This window comes from Pecten maximus, chromosome 2, assembly GCF_902652985.1.
Source record: "Pecten maximus chromosome 2, xPecMax1.1, whole genome shotgun sequence".
In the NCBI taxonomy this organism is placed as follows: Eukaryota; Metazoa; Mollusca; class Bivalvia; order Pectinida; family Pectinidae; genus Pecten; species Pecten maximus.
The window spans coordinates 43,347,003-43,368,692 of record NC_047016.1 but is presented as its reverse complement, the minus strand read 5'-3'; the positions used below and the strand labels follow the sequence as shown (position 1 = coordinate 43,368,692).

Sequence of the window (21,690 nt, the reverse complement as noted above, 5' to 3'; positions counted from 1 at the left end):
TTATGTAATTATTTAACTATTTTTTATCAATGCTTTAAAAATCAGCATCATAAGCGCCAGATATTACCTTTCTGTTTAGCAGGGGACGTGCACTTGAACGTGCATGTGCTTCCGTATAAAGTTCCCTCTGGGCATACCACCGATGCAAATGCGATTTCCGGTTGTGCGCAGTCAACAGGAAGGCAATCAAGGGGCGCCACACTGTGCCAGGTTCCGTTGATACACGTGTATTCATTTAGAACTCCCACTACTTCGTATCTGTAATGACCAGGTATCATTTACTACGACGTGAAGGAATACGACTCGCACATAAGATCATTTATATTTATGAATCTATCAGATAATGTGCATTTCAGGACCCTTGTCTGATACCAGTTTACCTCTCGCTACATGGTACTAGGCCGCACCATTGTGACGCGATCAGGATTTAACCACGCATGCGTGATAATATCGATAGATATACCGATTTAAAGTTAGGTTATTCGATTATGCTGACATGGATGTAACTAATGTTTAATCCAGCAAGTAATACCACCAGGAATACATTTACAACTATCAATAAATCTCTGGAAACTGAGTAAAACAAAACTATGTTTCCTGTTTCATGAATTCATAAGTTCACAACATAAAGCGATATTATAAATTTTCTGTACGGGAAGCTCACTAGCATATCCAGTGATATTTTTTGCAAATCTGTAAATCACTTCACTGGAGCAATTTAACAAAAGTAATTTGATGAATTGTTAGTATGTTTCATTGCTAACAATGGTCCATGCTTTTGACATGTAATTTGCAAATCATTTGCAAACTGTTAAGCTCGTGTGGATCAAATATGTTGCACAAAACGACATTTATTTGACATGACCTTCAAAAATGCAAATGGCGGTTGTGAATACCATCACACAAATATAGCACATAAAGAAGAGATACAGTATTTTAGTTTCAAAAATGCTCTTATCAGTCACTGTTAATGATTCTGATCATAGCAAGAGGACAAATTTTAGGAAATATAGTTCAACCGCTGAGTTTGAAGTGAAAATCAGATTTCCGAACGATACACATGCCCATACCCACAGTGTAACTATTTTCTTTGTTTATCCGATAGGAGCATATTGATAATTGAAATACCTCCATGTATCCAATATCTGTGTTATGCTATTTACAGCCGCCATCTACATTTAAAATTCAAAGAAAAAAAGTGTGTGCCTTTATGGTGACAAGACAGGTCAAACAAATGCCCAAATTGCAATCTATGGGCACTTCTAAGCATGCGGACATTGTGTTTTTGGACAGGATATGTGATGCGCATTATCTGAACAGATTATCCTAAAACATGCGTTTGTTAGCACATTTTGCCAAAATTGCCGAACTGTTAAGTAAACCTGAAAACAGCGATGTGTGTATGGAATATATCCGAACGCAACCAAGCATTCAAATGCATGATAAGGTTAAACGCCTTTGTTTTTGCCCGTAAACAGTAAGCTTGCTTTAAGATCATCTGGTGATATATCCGACATGGCTATTATTAGACACTATGGAGAAATTTATACAAAACAAGATATCTGTTTTTAGGTAAAATAGTTCCACCGAAGGATTTGGAGTGAGATATACAGTTTAAATATTTGTCTAAAAAACATATTTCTTACTATGGTAAGATGCACTGATGGTATCTAATAATGGCATTTTTAATTGATAGTGTCGCCATTTGCATTTATGCCTATGCTTTAAAAAAGTCAAAGCCGGTCAAAAAAATGTCTCAACTATCAGCTATGGACACTTTTGAGTATAACGGCACGTGATAATTTTAAGCAATATCGGTGATCTACATGAGGTTACTGTGTTCTACTGAAACATACATTTTAACACATATTTTGCCGATATTAACAAGCAGCTTAACACATAACATGTCAACAGCTTGGCCCAAGCTTAGCCATGGGACAGATACTAACAGCTGATCAAGTTATGTCTGTTCAATAGCACCGGAGTAGTGATTTATAGGCTTTTAAAATATCACTGAATTCACTTTTTACATTGACCTTAATAACTGGCGACAGAACTGCGGCGTTGGGAAACATTTCATCGCGTCCCAACATCCCGGTAAAATAGTCTTGACTGTTGACTAATAAGGCAAGAAACAATTGTAAAATGTTACAATTTAAACCAACCCCAAATTACTGTAAAATGTTACAATTTAAACCAACCCCGAATTACTGTAAACTGTAACAATTTAAACCAACCCCGAATTACTGTAAATTGTAACAATTTAAACCAATCCCGAATTACTGTAAACTGTAACAATCTAAACCAACCCCGAATTAATGTAAACTGTAACAATTTAAACCAACCCCGAATTACTGTAAACTGTAACAATTTAAACCAACCCCAAATTACTGCACACTGTAACAATTTAAACCACTCCCGAATTACTGCACACTGTAACAATTTAAACCAACCCCGAATTACTGTAAACTGTAACAATTTAAACCAACCCCGAATTACTGTAAATTGTAACAATTTAAACCAACCCCGAATTAATGTAAACTGTAACAATTTAAACCAACCCCGAATTACTGTAAACTGAAACAATTTAAACCAACCCCGAATTACTGTAAACTATAACAATTTAAACCAACCCCGAATTACTGTAAACTGTAACAATTTAAACCAACCCCAAATTACTGCACACTGTAACAATTTAAACCAATCCCGAATTACTGCACACTGTAACAATTTAAACCAACCCCGAATTAATGTAAACTGTAACAATTTAAACCAACCCCGAATTAATGTAAACTGTAACAATTTAAACCAATCCCGAATTACTGTAAACTGTAACAATTTAAACCAACCCCGAATTAATGTAAACTGTAACAATTTAAACCAACCCCGAATTACTTTAAACTGTAACAATTTAAACCAACCCCGAATTACTGTAAACTGTAACAATCTAAACCAACCCCGAATTAATGTAAACTGTAACAATTTAAACCAACCCCGAATTACTGTAAACTGTAACAATTTAAACCAACCCCAAATTACTGTAAACTGTAACAATCTAAACCATAACAATTTAAACCAACCCCGAATTAATGTAAACTGAAACAATTTAAACCAACCCCGAATTACTGTAAACTGTAACAATCTAAACCAACCCCGAATTACTTTAAACTGTAACAATTTAAACCAACCCCGAATTAATGTAAACTGTAACAATTTAAACCAACCCCGAATTACTGTAAACTCTAACAATTTAAACCAATCCCGAATTACTGTTAACTGTAACAATTTAAACCAACCCCGAATTACAGCGTATACTGCAGATATCGCCTTCCCTGTATCCGGAACATTTGGCTCGTCCATTAGACACACTCGGGGTAGTACAGGTCGTGGTGCAGGCTTTAGGAATGCACCGCCCGGACTTCTGATTATAGACCTGATCGTCAGAACAGGACGCCAACTGTATAGGATTCCAATACCTAGGAGATCGCAGGCGGATCCCAGCAAAACTTATGTTCCGGGATGCAAAAAATATTCGAACCCCTATCGAAATAAAACAAGAAATATTTCGCATTTATTGCAGGTATAATTTGTTTAATGCAAAGTTATTCAATACAGTTCAATGTTTTAGTATTTAGTTGGCTTAGACTAATCTAACAATGATAGTATTTAGTTTACTAATCTAACAATGCAAGTATTTAGTTTACTAATCTACATTGTAACAATGATAGTATTTACTTTACTAATCTAACAATGATAGTATTTAGTTTACCAATCTAACAATGACAGTATTTAGTTTACTAATCTAACAATAATATTATTTAGTTTACTAATCTAACAAAACTAGTATTTAGTTTACTAATCTAACAATGACAGTGTTTAGTTTACTAATCTAACAATACTAGTATTTAGTTTACTAATCTAACAATACTAGTATTTAGTTTACTAATCTAACAATACTAGTATTTAGTTTACTAATCTAACAATACTAGTATTTAGTTTACTAATCTAACAATAACAGTATTTAGTTTACTAATCTAACAATGACAGTATTTAGTTTACTAATCTAACAATGACAGTATTTAGTTTACTAATCTAACAATGATAGTATTAAGTTTACTAATCTAACAATGACAGTATTTAGTTTACTAATCTAACAATGACAGTATTTAGTTTACTAATCTAACAATGACAGTATTTAGTTTACTAATCTAACAATACTAGTATTTAGTTTACTAATCTATCAATGATATTATTTAGTTTACTAATCTATCAATGACAGTATTTAGTTTACTAATCTAACAATGACAGTATTTAGTTTACTAATCTAACAATACTAGTATTTAGTTTACTAATCTAACAATGACAGTATTTAGTTTACTAATCTAACAATACTAGTATTTAGTTTACTAATCTAACAATACTAGTATTTAGTTTACTAATCTAACAATACTAGTATTTAGTTTACTAATCTATCAATGACAGTATTTAGTTTACTAATCTAACAATGACAGTATTTAGTTTACTAATCTAACAATACTAGTATTTAGTTTACTAATCTATCAATAACAGCATTTAGTTTACTAATCTAACAATGACAGTATTTAGTTTACTAATCTAACAATACTAGTATTTAGTTTACTAATCTAACAATACTAGTATTTAGTTTACTAATCTAACAATACTAGTATTTAGTTTACTAATCTATCAATGACAGTATTTAGTTTACTAATCTAACAATACTAGTATTTAGTTTACTAATCTATCAATAACAGCATTTAGTTTACTAATCTAACAATGACAGTATTTAGTTTACTAATCTAACAATGACAGTATTTAGTTTACTAATCTAACAATACTAGTATTTAGTTTACTAATCTAACAATGACAGTATTTAGTTTACTAATCTAACAATACTAGTATTTAGTTTACTAATCTATCAATAACAGCATTTAGTTTACTAATCTAACAATGACAGTATTTAGTTTACTAATCTAACAATACTAGTATTTAGTTTACTAATCTAACAATGACAGTATTTAGTTTACTAATCTAACAATACTAGTATTTAGTTTACTAATCTATCAATAACAGCATTTAGTTTACTAATCTAACAATGACAGTATTTAGTTTACTAATCTAACAATGACAGTATTTGGTTTACTAATCTAACAATACTAGTATTTAGTTTACTAATCTAACAATACTAGTATTTAGTTTACTAATCTATCAATGACAGTATTTAGTTTACTAATCTAACAATACTAGTATTTAGTTTACTAATCTAACAATGACAGTATTTAGTTTACTAATCTAACAATACTAGTATTTAGTTTACTAATCTAACAATACTAGTATTTAGTTTACTAATCTAACAATACTAGTATTTAGTTTACTAATCTATCAATGACAGTATTTAGTTTACTAATCTAACAATACTAGTATTTAGTTTACTAATCTAACAATACTAGTATTTAGTTTACTAATCTATCAATAACAGCATTTAGTTTACTAATCTAACAATGACAGTATTTAGTTTACTAATCTAACAATGACAGTATTTAGTTTACTAATCTAACAATACTAGTATTTAGTTTACTAATCTAACAATACTAGTATTTAGTTTACTAATCTAACAATGACAGTATTTAGTTTACTAATCTAACAATACTAGTATTTAGTTTACTAATCTAACAATGCTAGTAGAAACACCGTGTTGGACTCACTCTTGCTATACTTATTACCTGGATTTTATGTGAGACCTTGGTATCTACTAGGATCCACGGCTGTTTCATCAAGACCAGTACCGAATTCTACCTAGAGGGACGTTGTGTCTCCACCCCCCGTAGTGATTAATGCTAGTATTTAGTTTAGATAGTAAATATAATTCATTTTTTGCATTGTAGTTTTAATCTTTGAATATTAAAGTATCATAACTGATTGTAAATATGGTTTTTCGTATCATCTTTGACTTTTCCGATACCGCGTTACTACATGTATGCTGACTCTGATACTGAATAACTATGTTGACTTCGGTACAGCGTAAGTTTACGGACGCTGATACATTAAAGATGCAAAATTCACGGTACACATCTTTCGGATTTCATCTTAAAGCGTATTGAATAAACTTATTTTCGTATTCTCCTGGAGGGATTTCGTTTCTTCTTATTGAGGAAAATCACATGACATCAAAAGAGAATTACAGTATATGTCATATCGATACGCTTAATAGTGACACATCCATGTACATCGACTTTGATTGATTTCTTATTTATTTGCAGCTATACTTCGTTATTAATCAATCAATTAATCAATTTATTGATTAACTTGTTAATTAGTTATTAGCAAAGGATGATGTAATTTGTAATCGAACTTAATTAATATTCACCAATAGTTAACTCGAACGGCAGAGATAAATCCTGATTTATATGTATAGTGACGGGGTTTTGGCGACAGTTAACGGTCAAACTGTGGATGGAGAGTGGCTTGGATGCATTATTGACGGATACCAGCTCCACACGGATCCGGGGATCAACATCGTCCTGTCTGCTTCTTCCGTCTGATCCTAGGTGTATCAATACCGCTGCAGCCACCACAGCCTTGGCGAAATATGCCTGTAAAAAAAGTTGAGACCAAATTTAGATTAATCTGTATCTATAACTCAAAATGGATCGAACGGGGGCAAAATATACATAATTCACACGGAAACACAAGAAAAAGATTAATAAACCCATATGTCCCAGAAAGATAAGCGTGCTTAGTAGACACCAAGCGACCTACACACATATACCCGCTAAAATAACTTGAATAGTTGATATAATCAGGAAATTGTGGGGACGTTAAAACCCCGTAAAGCAAGACAAATTTATTGATTTTATTTTTTTTTCAGTGTATTACTTCATTTCAAAAATATCGGTTAACATATTCATTTAGACTTTTGTAACAACATTTGTAGTACTTGTGTCAAGATATCGGATACGTAATAAACCAAAACTAACTCAACTGATATACATAACGCTGTGTAAAACAGTGTAAAACAATTATCAAACTATTAATCCCTTTGCAAAGAACTCTCCTTTTTAATCTGGAAATTGAACCACGCTATGAACAGTTTTCTTGTATCACTGTTCTAGATGGACAAATTTAACGATGAAAGTCTAAAGCATGTTGATTCTTGTTACCATAATGTAAACTCTATCTAGCAGCTTTTGAAATATAAGTAATTCTCCACGATTTAAAATGTTGGTGTACAACTAGCATTGTGCTGTTTTATTCATTGTAATGCAGAAGTGATTTACCTTCAACCACAGGCGCTTGCATAGAAAATGAGAATTTTAAAAAATGATATCAATGGTATTTGTACTATGTAATAGGGAAGGCCGGAAACTTCGTCACGAGCGAAACGGCGCCCCATCTCACTTCAATCGACTAAAAAACACATTTATTCAAACTGACTCGGTGCACACTACTAGTATATGCGACCGTCATCAGGAAACATTCATCTTTAACCTACTTTGCCACTCAATACGAATTGTTCCATCCAAAACACAATTATCCGTGAAAACATCGCCGAATTCCTCGCTCAGAACGCCATTTTTCAAGCTGCTCCCTCAGCCTGTCCAGATTCCTCTTTTACATACGGAGTTGAAAAGTCATGCGTTTATATAATCGTCTATCGTCAGGTGGACCTTTTGGGGTCATCTCCGCATGCATTTTGTCCGCAAAACGCTTCGGCCCGTTGAAGGATTTCGTCTAATTTACGATTATTTGGAGAATTCGTTGAATGAACGATGATTTATATATCAAAAATTGTATATTATTTTGAACGTGTGAGTACCGTGTACCGAATATGACAGTACACAGGAAAAGCAAACGAAGTCAAGAATGCCTATTCTGCAATCACATTTACGTAGTAGGCCTAGACATTTCATACTTTAAAATTAAAAAATAAATAAATAAATAAATAAATAAAAGGGAAACGGATTAGAATACTTTTGTCACGAAGGTAGAACAAAATGCTTACTTATTGATTAACTTTTGTCAGTTTACTGAAATCAGGACGAACAAAAACAAAAGTGTATCACGGATAAGACTGCCATCAGGTTACTTATACATGTGTACCAACATTGCTTACTTCAGACCCGTTCATTTATTTCCACAAATTTGATAAATATCATGTCGTCGTCAAATACAAAGATCATACTTCAGACCTGCCAAACTATTTGTACGTTGTGATCAGTGATCCATCATCAATTTATTTTCCCACAGTGTTAGATTTAATATTTTCCAGAAATTCTTCGAATTCCATCAAAATTTTATGAGTACATACAAGACTCGGGACTTGCATATAGATTTATCGAAATATTGAGGATGAGTTTCATTTTATTTTGAACCCTTTTTATTCAAATTTTTGCAACCGTATTATTTGCTTACTTGATTTCGATTTTCATAAACTTGATATCATTTTGCCGCTTAGTGTCAACAATGTCAAAGAGTTTAACGCACTGTAAAGTATTCTTCGTAATACTGATTATCTATGTAATTCCACTTTACCTCGCATATATAATATGTAAGTTATCGATGAATTACCTGATTAAATGTAATTGAGTGTATAAGCATTAGATGCTACTCTAACAATAATTAAGCTGGCTGACGGGCTCACAGAATAAAGAAACTGAATTGAAATGAGAAAGAAAAGAGAATACTTTAGGGGTATTTCTAGTAGTTATTTTGTGTCAACGCCAGAGGTCAAAAATAATTAGATAAAAAGGGAAAAAAATCTCCCATAGTAAATATAATGAACCAACGGTTGCAAACTGCTGATTTCAAAACTACAGTCAATATTCAACAAGGCTGAGAAAATTAAACCTCTTATTCTTACCGGTATTGTGTGTGGTTTATATATTTTTAACTAGTCATGTAGTGGTCCATGATTTAATTGAAGATATGCATAACCCTAAATAGATGGCAAGTTCAATTTGAAAGCAAAATATCAAACAACTATCAGCTATTACCCCATCCAAACAACTTCGAAAAAATTCAACCGATACTGCTAGTTCATTGTATACGTATAACGTCCGGGTCCTGTCTTGAGCAAGTTATTGAGCACCGTTACATGCAATCTTTCGATTTCAAAACGAAATTACAACAACTACCGAAATGATGCAGTTGAAGAAAAGGAAAGGACGATCTCATCACTGGCATTAAAATATGCTATCTAATTAGTCCGTGATCTCACAAACGACGTCCTGTACATGCACCTGTAAAATAAAGTATGCCGAGATGACCCCAAAAAGTGCACCTGGTGACAGTCGATTATATGAACGCATGACCTTTCAACCCCGTATGTAAATCTGGACAGGCTGAGGGAGCAGTTTGAAAAATTGTGTTTTGTTGGTGGAATTCGGCAATGTTTTCACGGATTATTGTATTTTGGATGTATCAACTCGTATTGAGTGACACGGTAGGTTAAAAATGAATGTTTCTAGATCACGATGGTATATAGTATGTGCCATGTCAGTTTGAATAAATGTGTTTTTTAGTCGATTAAATTGAGACAGGGTGCCGTTTCGCTCGTGGCGGAGTTGCCAACCTTGTACTTTACAGAGTACACATACCACTGTCATATCCCAAAAAAAAATGAAAATCACATTTTCTATGCAAGCGCCTGTGCTCCAACCTACATACCTCTACCCAGTAGCTACCAGTGTCATACCGGTGTCCACATGGAAACCATGCCTCGTCCCAAGGTACGGATCGACCACAAACCTTCAAATGGAGATCAATGTTGATTTTGTGTATGTGAATATCATGGTTACAAGAAGCCGACCATTGGTGAGCTAACGGAACGTGAAGCATTGGAGAGCTAATAGAACGTGAAGCAATGGGAAGCTAATAGAACGTGAAGCATTGGAGAGCTAATAGAACGTGAAGCAATGGGAAGCTAATAGAACGTGAAGCATTGGGGAGCTAATAGAACGTGAAGCATTGGAGGGCTAATAGAACGTGAAGCATTGGAGGGCTAATAGAACGTGAAGCATTGGAGAGGTAATAGAACATGAAACATGGGGGAGCTAATATAACGTGAAGCATTGGGAAGCTAATAGAACGTGAAGCATTGGAGGGCTAATAGAACATAATACATTGGAGAGCTTATAGAACATAAGGCATTAGAGAGCTAATAGAACGTGAAGCATTGGAGAGCTAATAGAACATGAAACATGGGGGAGCTAATAGAACGTGAAGCATTGGGGAGCTAATAGAAGGTGAAGCATTGGAGAGCTAATAGAACATAATACATTGGAGAGCTTATAGAACATAAGGCATTGGAGAGCTAATAGAACGTGAAGCATCGGAGAGCAAATAGAACATAAGGCATTGGAGAGCTAATAGAACGTGAAGCAATGGGAAGCTAATAGAACGTGAAGCATTGGGAAGCTAATAGAACGTGAAGCAATGGGGAGCTAATAGAACGTGAAGCATTGGAGAGCTAATAGAACATAGGACATTGGAGAGCTTATAGAATGTGAAGCATAGGGGAGCTAATAGAACGTGAAGCATTGGAGAGCTAATAGAACGTGAAGCAATGGGAAGCTAATAGAACGTGAAGCATTGGAGAGCTAATAGAACATAGGACATTGGAGAGCTTATAGAACATAAGGCATTGGAGAGCTAATAGAGCATAAGGCATTAGAGAGCTTATAGAACGTGAAGCATGGGGGAGCTAATAGAACGTGAAGCATTGGGGAGCTAATAGAACGTGAAGCATTGAAGAGCTAATAGAACGTGAAGCAATGGGAAGCTAATAGAACGTGAAGCATTGGGAAGCTAATAGAACGTGAAGCATTGGAGAGCTAATAGAACATAATGCATTGGAGAGCGAATAGAACATAAGGCATTGGAGAGCTAATAGAACGTGAAGCAGTGGAGAGCTAATAGAACATAAGGCATTAGAGAGCTTATAGAACGTGAAGCATGGAGGAGCTAATAGAACGTGAAGCATTGGGGAGCTAATAGAACGGGAAGCATTGGAGAACTAATAGAACGTGAAGCAATGGGAAGCTAATAGAACGTGAAGCATTGGGGAGCTTATAAAACGTAAAGCATTGGAGGGCTAATAGAACGTGAAGCATTGGAGAGCTAATAGAACGTGAAGCATTGGGGAGCTAATAGAACGTGAGGCATTGGTGAGTTTATAGAACATGGAGCATTGGTGAGCTAATAGAACGTGAGGCATTGGTGAGCTAATAGAACGTGAAGCATTGGTGAGCTTATAGAACATAAGGCATTGGTGAGCTAATAGAACGTGAAGCATTGGTGAGCTTATAGAACATAAGGCATTGGTGAGTTAATAGAACGTGAAGCATTGGTGAGCTAATAGAACGTGAAGCAATGGAGAGCTAATAGAACGTGAAGCATTGGTGAGCTAATAGAACGTGAAGCATTGGTGAGCTTATAGAACGTGAAGCATTGTAGAGCTAATAGAACATAAGGCATTGGAGAGCTAATAGAACATGAAGCATTGGAGAGCTTATAGAACGTGAAGCATTGGGGAGCTAATAGAACGTGAAGCATTTGGGAGCTAATAGAACGTGAAGCATTGGAGAGCTAATAGAACGTGAAGCAATGATACTAGAAGTAGATGCAACATTATTCACATGTAATCCTCTTTGTAATCCACATTTAGTGAATTACCAACATGTATCAATAATTCTTCAGCTTAGTTTTAAATGTAATACAGTAGGTCATGCCATCTAATACCAATGGATCACATTCTTGATATCAATGTAATGTAGTTAGATTATTTTCCGAAAACGAATTTTAAAAAGGAAGAATATTGACTAAATTAGCGAAAATGTTATTCCGAATAATACATTCCCACAAGTTTGATATTCTAAAAACATATACTAAGATCATAAACTCGTATCATACCGCGTCCTGACTTGGACTTCCTGTTACAAGCGTGGCCGGACAACCAGGTGCCTGATAGCTAGGATTAGCTACGGCGGATACAACCCACTGGTCCTCGAATCCGTCAGGGGTGTAGAACCCACAATCCCTGACACTGGTATTTCTCTCGAAGTCCTGACAAATGCCATCGCCGTCGTGGAGGAAACACGTGCTGGGGTTACCTACAAACGTGACCCAGAATACGCCGAATTTAAGTTGGAACATACACACTGGTTAAATCTAATGTATTTAGGTAACTAATATGCTTTCACTAAAAGATTCTAAACTTGATAACTTGGCTTGATTAATACATTTTAAGGTGGAACTGGAAATACTGTTACCAACAAATGTGTTAACGTTGTTTCGATATTTCAGTAAGATGAGTATAAAATAACAATTTTCTTATTGGGAAGTATGACCTCTTCGAATACGAGGAGGCGAAACCCGAATGATAATCTGATATTGTAAACAAATCAGTCATTAGCTAATGAAAAGTCAAATACAGAAAAAGTGTCTAACTGAATCTATCTACCGGTGTGTAATTAAGTCGACCCCTCTTACAGCTTGTTACCAGTACACATTAGGGATTAATTCAGCATTCAACCAAATCAAAATGCAAAATGCAAAATACTTATTTTTCCGAAAATGCCTACGGAATCAAATGAGGTGTAGGCGTTCTTGACAAACCAAATAGCTCCATAATTCACATGTAAAGTGTAAGATTATGTTTCCTGCCTTTCCCGATTTGAATTTTCTGATAATATTTCAATACAGACTAGCATAATATATCTTAGTATCGAATCCCGAACCATTCAAGAAATTCGAAGCTGACCTTTACAGTAAAACAGGTGTTCCACGTGACAGTTGACGTCACATCCGTCATTCGATATCAGGTTGCCATCATCACACTCCTCTGTGTTATTTCTGAAAACGTATATATCATATAAAAACAGGAAAGCACAAATGGACAATATTTTGTGTTTTATTTAATAAATAAATCTATTTTATCATGACTGACGTCATCGAACAAAATTGGTTTAGTTACAAATTGGATTTCTGTCTTAAAAAACGAGATGTAAATTATAATGTCTGTGGTCAAAGTTTATTAGAGGTCTAATGAATGCAGTACTATTGAATATGTCTTATTTCAATATAACCTTAGAAATGATAAATGAATGAAACTAACAGAGCAATATCTTTAATATATATTTATGAAAAATGCCGACTGTCCGGTCAATATTTTCTGGCGGATAAATAAATATATCTCATACAACTTTTAACCCAAAGGGTCCAGCGCTTGCTCAAGAAAGACGGTTCGGGAGTGGTGCTTCCTCACGATAATGTTATGCGCCATTGCAGTCGGAACATGTCTTATATTATTTGTTAACTTCGCATGCCAAGCTCAGTCACTGTTTAGTTGAATTCCTTTTAATATTCTTCTATTTATTCATCACAAATACGTAATGTTAGAACGTAAGCATAATGAAAGTTGACCAGTTGGACGTTGTGAATTTGGAGTCGCCCCGATTTATAGCTGCTACCTGTCCAGCTAACAGCGCTTCATATGAGCCGTCTTAAAACTATAAACTTCCATCCTACACATCCTCGCATTCCAATTCTGACCTGTCATTTCATATAACAGAGAAAATGACATGTTCCATAAAAGGGTATTATATCAGTTCAGTTCAGTTCAGAAACAGTTTAGAAACAGTGATTCATACATGAGCGGCACAGAATGTCATGTACAAAATCAAAATTCATGTGCCAAAAGAGTCGAACATGTCAGAACTATTTCAATATTGTGAAGGTAATCATTGCATCCCGCAGACAATAACCAATGTTTATGAGACTCTGAGTAATTGTTAAATGCCTTCATTGCTTTGTACCGTATAAACCATTACTGCATAATGGATTAGAGGAGACCATTAGAGTCACCCCTGATCGATTATCATTTATTCGTTGGAGATTTTCGTTAGCTTCGCGAGCAGGTAACCATATAATTGTATTGAGCCACATCAAATCAATTTGGGAGTTCTTCGCGATTTTTCATTTAAAAAGGTAGATGCTTTTGTTTATATATATTCTAAGAACGTGTACATTTCGTCTTTAAATGATACTTTGACTAATGTTTTGAAAACATGAGTTGTATTTCGGAAGCAGATTTTCATGTATAATCAAAGGTTGGATTTCAAAATGACATAAGAAGCAAATACGAGAGTTTGGGATGCATTTTTCCATGTATAAGCCAAGGTTGGATTTCAAAATGGCCTAAGAAGCAAATACGATAGTTTGTATGTGGTATTGATAGCCCCTGTAGCACGCTTACAGATATGCATTGCAATCATGTACATACATGTACGCAAGAATTCGGCGCCCTATTTTTGCCAAAAATTAAAAAACAAAATGAACATGCGGATAATAACATGTTATAATATCACTACATGCAAAGCAAAACGTTACATTTTAGGAACAGGAAATAAAAATAGCATGGATTTTGAGTAAGAACATGCTATATTGTACATCATGCAAAATTTCATAAATGTGAAAAATATAGCTTTCCTATTGCAGTCCATTCGTGATTATGTGCTTAAAGACATCTTCAAACAGTTTGGAATGAATTGCCCAAAAATAGTTATTAGGACTTTGTGCAAAGTAATCAAAATTGATTGACAATATTGCGATGTAATTTTTAAAAGAAAACCGAGCATAGGAGGGAATGTGTTTTGCATTGAAATATTGTAAATTTAAATTGAAATTGTATTGAAATTGAAATGATTATACTTGGTTTATTAGTACTGAGGGACTGACACCTACACTAACAACCGACTAAAGTGAAATTTCCGCTTTCAAAATGGCCGTCATGTTCCTTGATAACCACGCATATCGAATGTTCTTAGAACTGCTGAATCTATTCTCTGACAAGAATGCTTCACGCCAGATTTATGTTGGTTCACACGTTAAACTACCCAATCCGGAATCAAATAAGGCTTCCAATTCTAGAATCTGATTGGTCATGTCAGTAGTGGTCTACATACTAGTTCTAATTGTCCAAGTCGACCATACCGAAGACCCGGAAGATGACAGTTGGTAGCGAAATATACATTACTGGAGTTTTGTCTTAAACCTGTTGACATATGGATGTAAAGGCTTACTGGTGTCTAAATGCTACAGTATCCTAGATAGTATAGGATACTGGCTACGTGGGCACATACAATGTACATGTACCCCATGGTTCTCTGTCCAGTAGGACACTGGCAATAATAATCTTTTAAGGGTGATTAATTATGTCGGAGCTGTCAAGCTCGATCCAAACATAGTACTTTACACCGCTTGTATGCCTCGAGTGGATCTGACATCGTAAAATGTCCCATGAGTGCCGATAGATCCAGATCTCGTAGTCATCATCATCACCGAGATGATCACTGATGAAGCCAGCTGCCAGTGATGTTTGGTATCTACCACAGGATATTGTTCGAAGATATTCCATGTCTTCTTATTTTGGAAAGTCGCAGTCGCATCTAGTTTGGCAAATAGTGACTTTGGCCTTCTGACAGAATCTGGCTCATCTTCCACACGGTGAGCTGAGGTCTGGTTCATCTTCCACACGGTGAGCTGAGGTCTGGTTCATCTTCCACACGGTGAGCTGAAGTCTGGTTCATTTTCCACACGGTGAGCTGAGGTCTGGTTCATCTTCCACACGGTGAGCTGAGGTGTTGTGAACACTAAAGCGTGCTTTTATTTTGTTAGTCAGCGCCCTTCCCTTTTTTGGGGCCCTCGGATTCCATTAAGACAGACTGTTACCATTCTAACGAATGACTCGATGGCATCAATGAGACAGGTAAACTGTGTAGGGGTTAAGATCTTTCCCAATGAGATGATTTGAACGAATACGTGAGGACGAAGAACATCAGTTTGTGATGAAAAATGAGTTTATGTTTTGTGCGCTTGAGGAAACTGGTCGAGATTTGATTTAAAACTCTTTATGTATAGTGTGCATTTGGCGTGGGAAGACTGGCCATATATAGATCCTCTATGGATAATAATGGGATGTCCCGCCACGTATCATCAACACCAACGTTTTGATCTTCAAGTTGCGATTTTCGTTTCTGATAATTCTTAAAAACTCATCGCACACAGGCCAATCTCTTGATCGTCTTTAAAGCCATTGTCATCTGCTTTCAAAACATCAAGCAAGCAACTGCCATTTGGTGGGGAAGATTATGTTTATAGCAGATTTCTTGTTTTTAACAACCCGCTCCTTCACACCTATCTCTCATTATGAGAAAGGTACTAGGTGTTCAAGTCTCCATTAGACGCGATTTCATTAATATGATAGACGTGCTTTAATTTGATATTTCAAATCAAAGATATAAAAGCTACTTACTTGAAGAAAATGTGAAAACTAATGTTAAAAGAACAATACAATTTGGGTATGTTGTTCCAAGATATGTTTAGTCACTATGGGTCATGTAACATATCGTAATTAACGTCCTTATTATAATTAACAGCGATGGTCATTAAGGACGTGGCCTACACATACATGTCGACATTTCTTGTATGTGTGCTATGGGTTGTTATAGATTAGGAAAGGAGCATGTGTACATATGTATATTTAGGTTTGGAGTGTAACAGGGTGGTCTGTTATGTCCACTATCGTTTAACAAATTCATTGGGGTGACAAACATCAAAGCCAAAAATGAACACTTTTCACAAATGGTAATGTTTTGATCTTTGGGCAAGGTTAGGGTCAGTAATAAAGCTATCTAAACGCTAAATAATTTTGAATGAACTGAATGTGGAAAGACATTCAAAATGTCCTTTTTTCAAGAAAAATGACGTTTTTTTCACAAAATACTTCAATGTTATTGGCGGTATACTTGGTGACAAAAAGCAACGTATCGCTGAGCGGTCTCTTTTACAGTTAAAAGTGTCATTTTTGTTTTGTACATTTTTTCACACTTAAACAGATAAAAGTGTACCAAGTGTCATTTTTGTTTTGTACATTTTTTTACACTTAAACAGATAAACGTGTACCAAGTGTCATTTTTGTTTTGTACATTTGTTCACACTTAATCAGATAAACGTGTACCAAGTGTCATTTTTGTTTTGTACATTTTTTCACAATTAAACAGATAAAAGTGTACCATGTGTCATTTTTGTTTTGTACATTTTTCACAATTAAACAGATAAAAGTGTACCATGTGTCATTTTTGTTTTGTACATTTTTTACACTTAAACAGATAAAAGTGTACCATGTGTCATTTTTACTTTGTACGCATTGCATTTCTTTTAATATAGGGGAAATAAAAGTGTGGTGTGGACGTTTTAGATCGTAATTTGAAATCGTCAAATGTGTACCATTCAACAGTGTTACGCGGTACACACTACATTGTACACAAAAAAAGGATGTGTACCATCGCTTAAGCCGGCCAGTTACAAGTGAAACTATAAAGTATTTGAAGGTAACCGGTCGTTGTCGGCTTTCGTAAATGCAATTATTGCCATGATCAATAGGTATAAAGTAAAAAAATATTTTCGTACGAAAATGTGACCACGAAAAGGTACTGCCATTAGTCTATCGCTAGAAAAGGGAAATAAATTCATGTCCAGTTTCGATAAAGTTTAAACATAACAGCAACAAAAATAAGTCAGTTTTAGATTTATGCATACATATCAAATATAACGCTGATATCAATTTATTGTTCTTTAATAAATATGACACAAAATATCATTCTTTTTTCTCGCTTAAAATCCGAGTGTGAAATGTGCGTGTAGTTTAAAATAATAAAATATTAAATTGCTTTTCATTTCTCGCAGGGACCAATACGTATATTTTCGGTTAGATTTGAACACGATTATTCTTTAAAACTTGGTATCTATTTGTAATGAGATGTTTTAATGATATAAAGGCAATCGTATATTGCTGATTATGGACCACACCGAAATGTTCGAACTACTGTATATACAAAATATATATCACAGATATACATATATATATATTGTGTACACGTCGGCGGCGCGTGTACAAATTACCTCATAAACAAATTATCACGGAGTTATGATAAGAACGTTACTGTATCCCTTGGGTGCTATTTGGTTTGGCCTACTGACCCGCATTGGAGATTGATGGCAATACATTATACCGCCAGTACGATGCGAAGGCCGTCCGAACCTAAGGCATTTCCTCAATGCGTGGACACTAAGCTATTTTTAATAATTGTATTCAGGTTCTCTCATTGTGCTTTGACGCATTGCTATACCTCACCAAAGAAGACGCGACTTGACTAGTTCTGATTCGGTAATCTAACAAATGATGTCTGTATTGAACCCGATTTGACTTGAACGCAATCGAAACATAAAATTGATACCTCTGTCATATGACACAAGAGACATTTAACGGTCAGTCTGATGCATTTGACCCATTTTGGCCCCGTCCATCGGCCCCTAATGGTCAGACAGGGCCAGTATCTGCATACCAACAAATTGCCATCACATGCTGTTAGTTCTTATCAAGTTTGAATTAATTCCAATGGAAATTAAGACCATTCCTTCTATGAAGAGTATTTGATTCTACCATATCTTGGTCTTAAGAAGAAGATTTTTGAAATTTCATTCAAGTCGAATCTTTTGGCTCCTGAGAAGACGGGGAACCATATAATTCACAATTTCGGTTGCCCTTTGGTGATAGAGGGTTTCTGCAAAATTTCATTGAGATTGGTTCAGGGTTTCACTAATTTACGGACGCACGAACACGAACAAAATACATTAAAATAGGTCACTCATGTTACCTCCGAACATTATTATATATCTCGGGTTACCTCCAAATCTTATTATAGGTCTCACGTTACCTCCAAATCTTATTATATATATCAGGTTACCTCCAAACCTTATTATATATCTCATGTTACCTCCAAACCTTATTATATATCTCAAGTTACCTCCAAACATTAATATATATCTCAGGTTACCTCCAAACCTTATTATATATCTCAAGTTACCTCCAAACATTATTATATATCTCAGGTTACCTCCAAACCTTATTATATATCTCAGGTTACCTCCAAACCTTATCATATATCTCAGGTTACCTCCAAACCTTATTATATCTCTCGGGTTACCTCCAAACCTTATTATATATCTCAGGTGACCTCCAAACCTTATTATATATCTCGGGTTACCTCCAAACCTGATTATATGTCTTGGGTTACCTCCAAACCTTATTATATATCTCAGGTTACCTCCAAACCTTATTATATATCTCGGGTTACCTCCAAACCTTATTATATATCTCGGGTTACCTCCTAACCTTATTATATGTCTCACGTTACCTCCAAACCTTATTATATATCTCGGGTTACCTCCAAACATTATTATATATCTCATGTTACCTCCAAACCTTATTATATCTCTCGGGTTACCTCAAAACCTTATTATATATCTCGGGTTACCTCCAAACCTTATTATATCTCTCGGGTTACCTCCAAACCTTATTATATATCTCAGGTTACCTCCGAACCTTATTATATATCTCAAGTTACCTCCAAACCTTATTATATATCTCGGGTTACCTCCAAACATTATTATATATCTCAGGTTACCTCCAAACCTTATTATATCTCTCGGGTTACCTCCAAACCTTATTATATATCTCGGGTTACCTCCAAACCTTATTATATATCTCGGGTTACCTCCAAACCTTATTATATATCTCGGGTTACCTCCAAACCTTATTATATATCTCTGGTTACCTCCAAACCTTATCATATATCTCGGGTTACCTCCAAACCTTATTATATATCTCGGGTTACCATCAAACCTTATTATATATCTCTGGTTACCTCCAAACCTTATTATATATCTCAAGTTACCTCCAAACCTTATTATATATCTCGGGTTACCTCCAAACCTTATTATATATCTCAAGTTACCTCCAAACCTTATTATATATCTCAAGTTACCTCCTAATCTTATTATTTATCTCGGGTTACCATCAAACTTTATTATATATCTCGGGTTACCTCCAAACCTTATTATATATCTCATGTTACCTCCAAACCTTATTATATATCTCGGGTTACCCCCAAACCTTATTATATATCTCGGGTTACCTCCAAACCTTATTATATATCTCAAGTTACCTCCAAACCTTATTATATATCTCAAGTTACCTCCAAACCTTATTATATATCTCAAGTTACCTCCAAACCTTATTATATATCTCAAGTTACCCCCAAACCTTATTATATATATCTCAAGTTACCTCCAAACCTTATTATATATCTCGGGTTACCTCCAAACCTTATTATATATCTCAAGTTACCTCCAAACCATATTATATATCTCAAGTTACCTCCAAACCTTATTATATATCTCGGGTTACCTCCAAACATTATTATATATCTCGGGTTACCTCCAAACCTTATTATATCTCTCGGGTTACCTCCAAACCTTATTATATATCAAGTTACCTCCAAACCTTATTATATATCTCAGGTTACCTCCAAACCTTATTATATATCAAGTTACCTCCAAACCTTATTATATATCTCAGGTTACCTCCGAACATTATTATATATCTCAGGTTACCTCCGAACATTATTATATATCTCGGGTTACCTCCAAACCTTATCATATATCTCGGGTTACCTCCAAACCTTATTATATATCTCGGGTTACCATCAAACCTTATTATATATCTCTGGTTACCTCCAAACCTTATCATATATCTCGGGTTACCTCCAAACCTTATTATATATCTCAAATTACCATCAAACCTTATTATATATCTCTGGTTACCTCCAAACCTGATTATATATCTCAAGTTACCTCCAAACCTTATTATATATCTCAAGTTACCTCCAAACCTTATTATTTATCTCGGGTTACCATCAAACCTAATTATATATCTCGGGTTACCTCCAAACCTTATTATATATCTCATGTTACCTCCAAACCTTATTATATATCTCGGGTTACCTCCAAACCTTATTATATATCTCGGGTTACCTCCAAACCTTATTATATATCTCAAGTTACCTCCAAACCTTATTATATATCTCAGGTTACCTCCAAACCTTATTATATATCTCAAGTTACCTCCAAACCTTATTATATATCTCAAGTTACCTCCAAACCTTATTATATATCTCGGGTTACCTCCAAACATTATTATATACCTCAGGTTATCTCCAAATTTATTATATATCTCAAGTTACCTCCAAACCTTATTATATATCTCAGGTTATCTCCAAATTTATTATATATCTCAAGTTACCTCCAAACCTTATTATATATCTCAGGTTACCTCCAAACCTTATTATATATCTCAAGTTACCTCCAAACCTTATTATATATCTCAGGTTACCTCCAAACCTTATTATATATCTCAGGTGACCTCCAAACCTTATTATATATCTCGGTTTACCTCCAAACCTTATTATATATCTCGGGTTACCTCCAAACCTTATTATATATGTCGGGTTACCTCAAAACCTTATTATATATCCCAGGTTACCTCCAAACCTTATCATATCTCGGGTGACCTCCAAACCTTATTATATATCTCAGGTTACCTCCAAACATTATTATATATGTCAGGTTACCTCCAAACATTATTATATATCTCAGGTTACCTCCAAACATTATTATATATCTCGGGTTACCTCCGAACATTATTATATATCTCGGGTTACCTCAAAGCCTTATTATATATCTCAGGTTACCTCCAAACCTTATTGTATATCT

The 21,690-nt window shown here is 34.8% G+C and overlaps 1 protein-coding gene across 1 annotated transcript in view; it reads right to left on the bottom strand.

Moving 5' to 3' along the window:
* LOC117343225 (pappalysin-1-like) overlaps positions 1 to 21,690 on the bottom strand; it is a 74,708-nt gene that overhangs the window by 4,994 nt on the left and 48,024 nt on the right. The window contains exons 11-16 of the mRNA XM_033905567.1: positions 12,779 to 12,870; positions 11,929 to 12,128; positions 9,685 to 9,765; positions 6,386 to 6,611; positions 3,297 to 3,540; positions 68 to 258 (exon numbers count right to left, since the gene is read on the bottom strand). Of these exons, the coding sequence (XP_033761458.1) occupies positions 68 to 258; positions 3,297 to 3,540; positions 6,386 to 6,611; positions 9,685 to 9,765; positions 11,929 to 12,128; positions 12,779 to 12,870 (1,034 nt within the window). The remainder of the gene's footprint in view (positions 1 to 67; positions 259 to 3,296; positions 3,541 to 6,385; positions 6,612 to 9,684; positions 9,766 to 11,928; positions 12,129 to 12,778; positions 12,871 to 21,690) is intronic.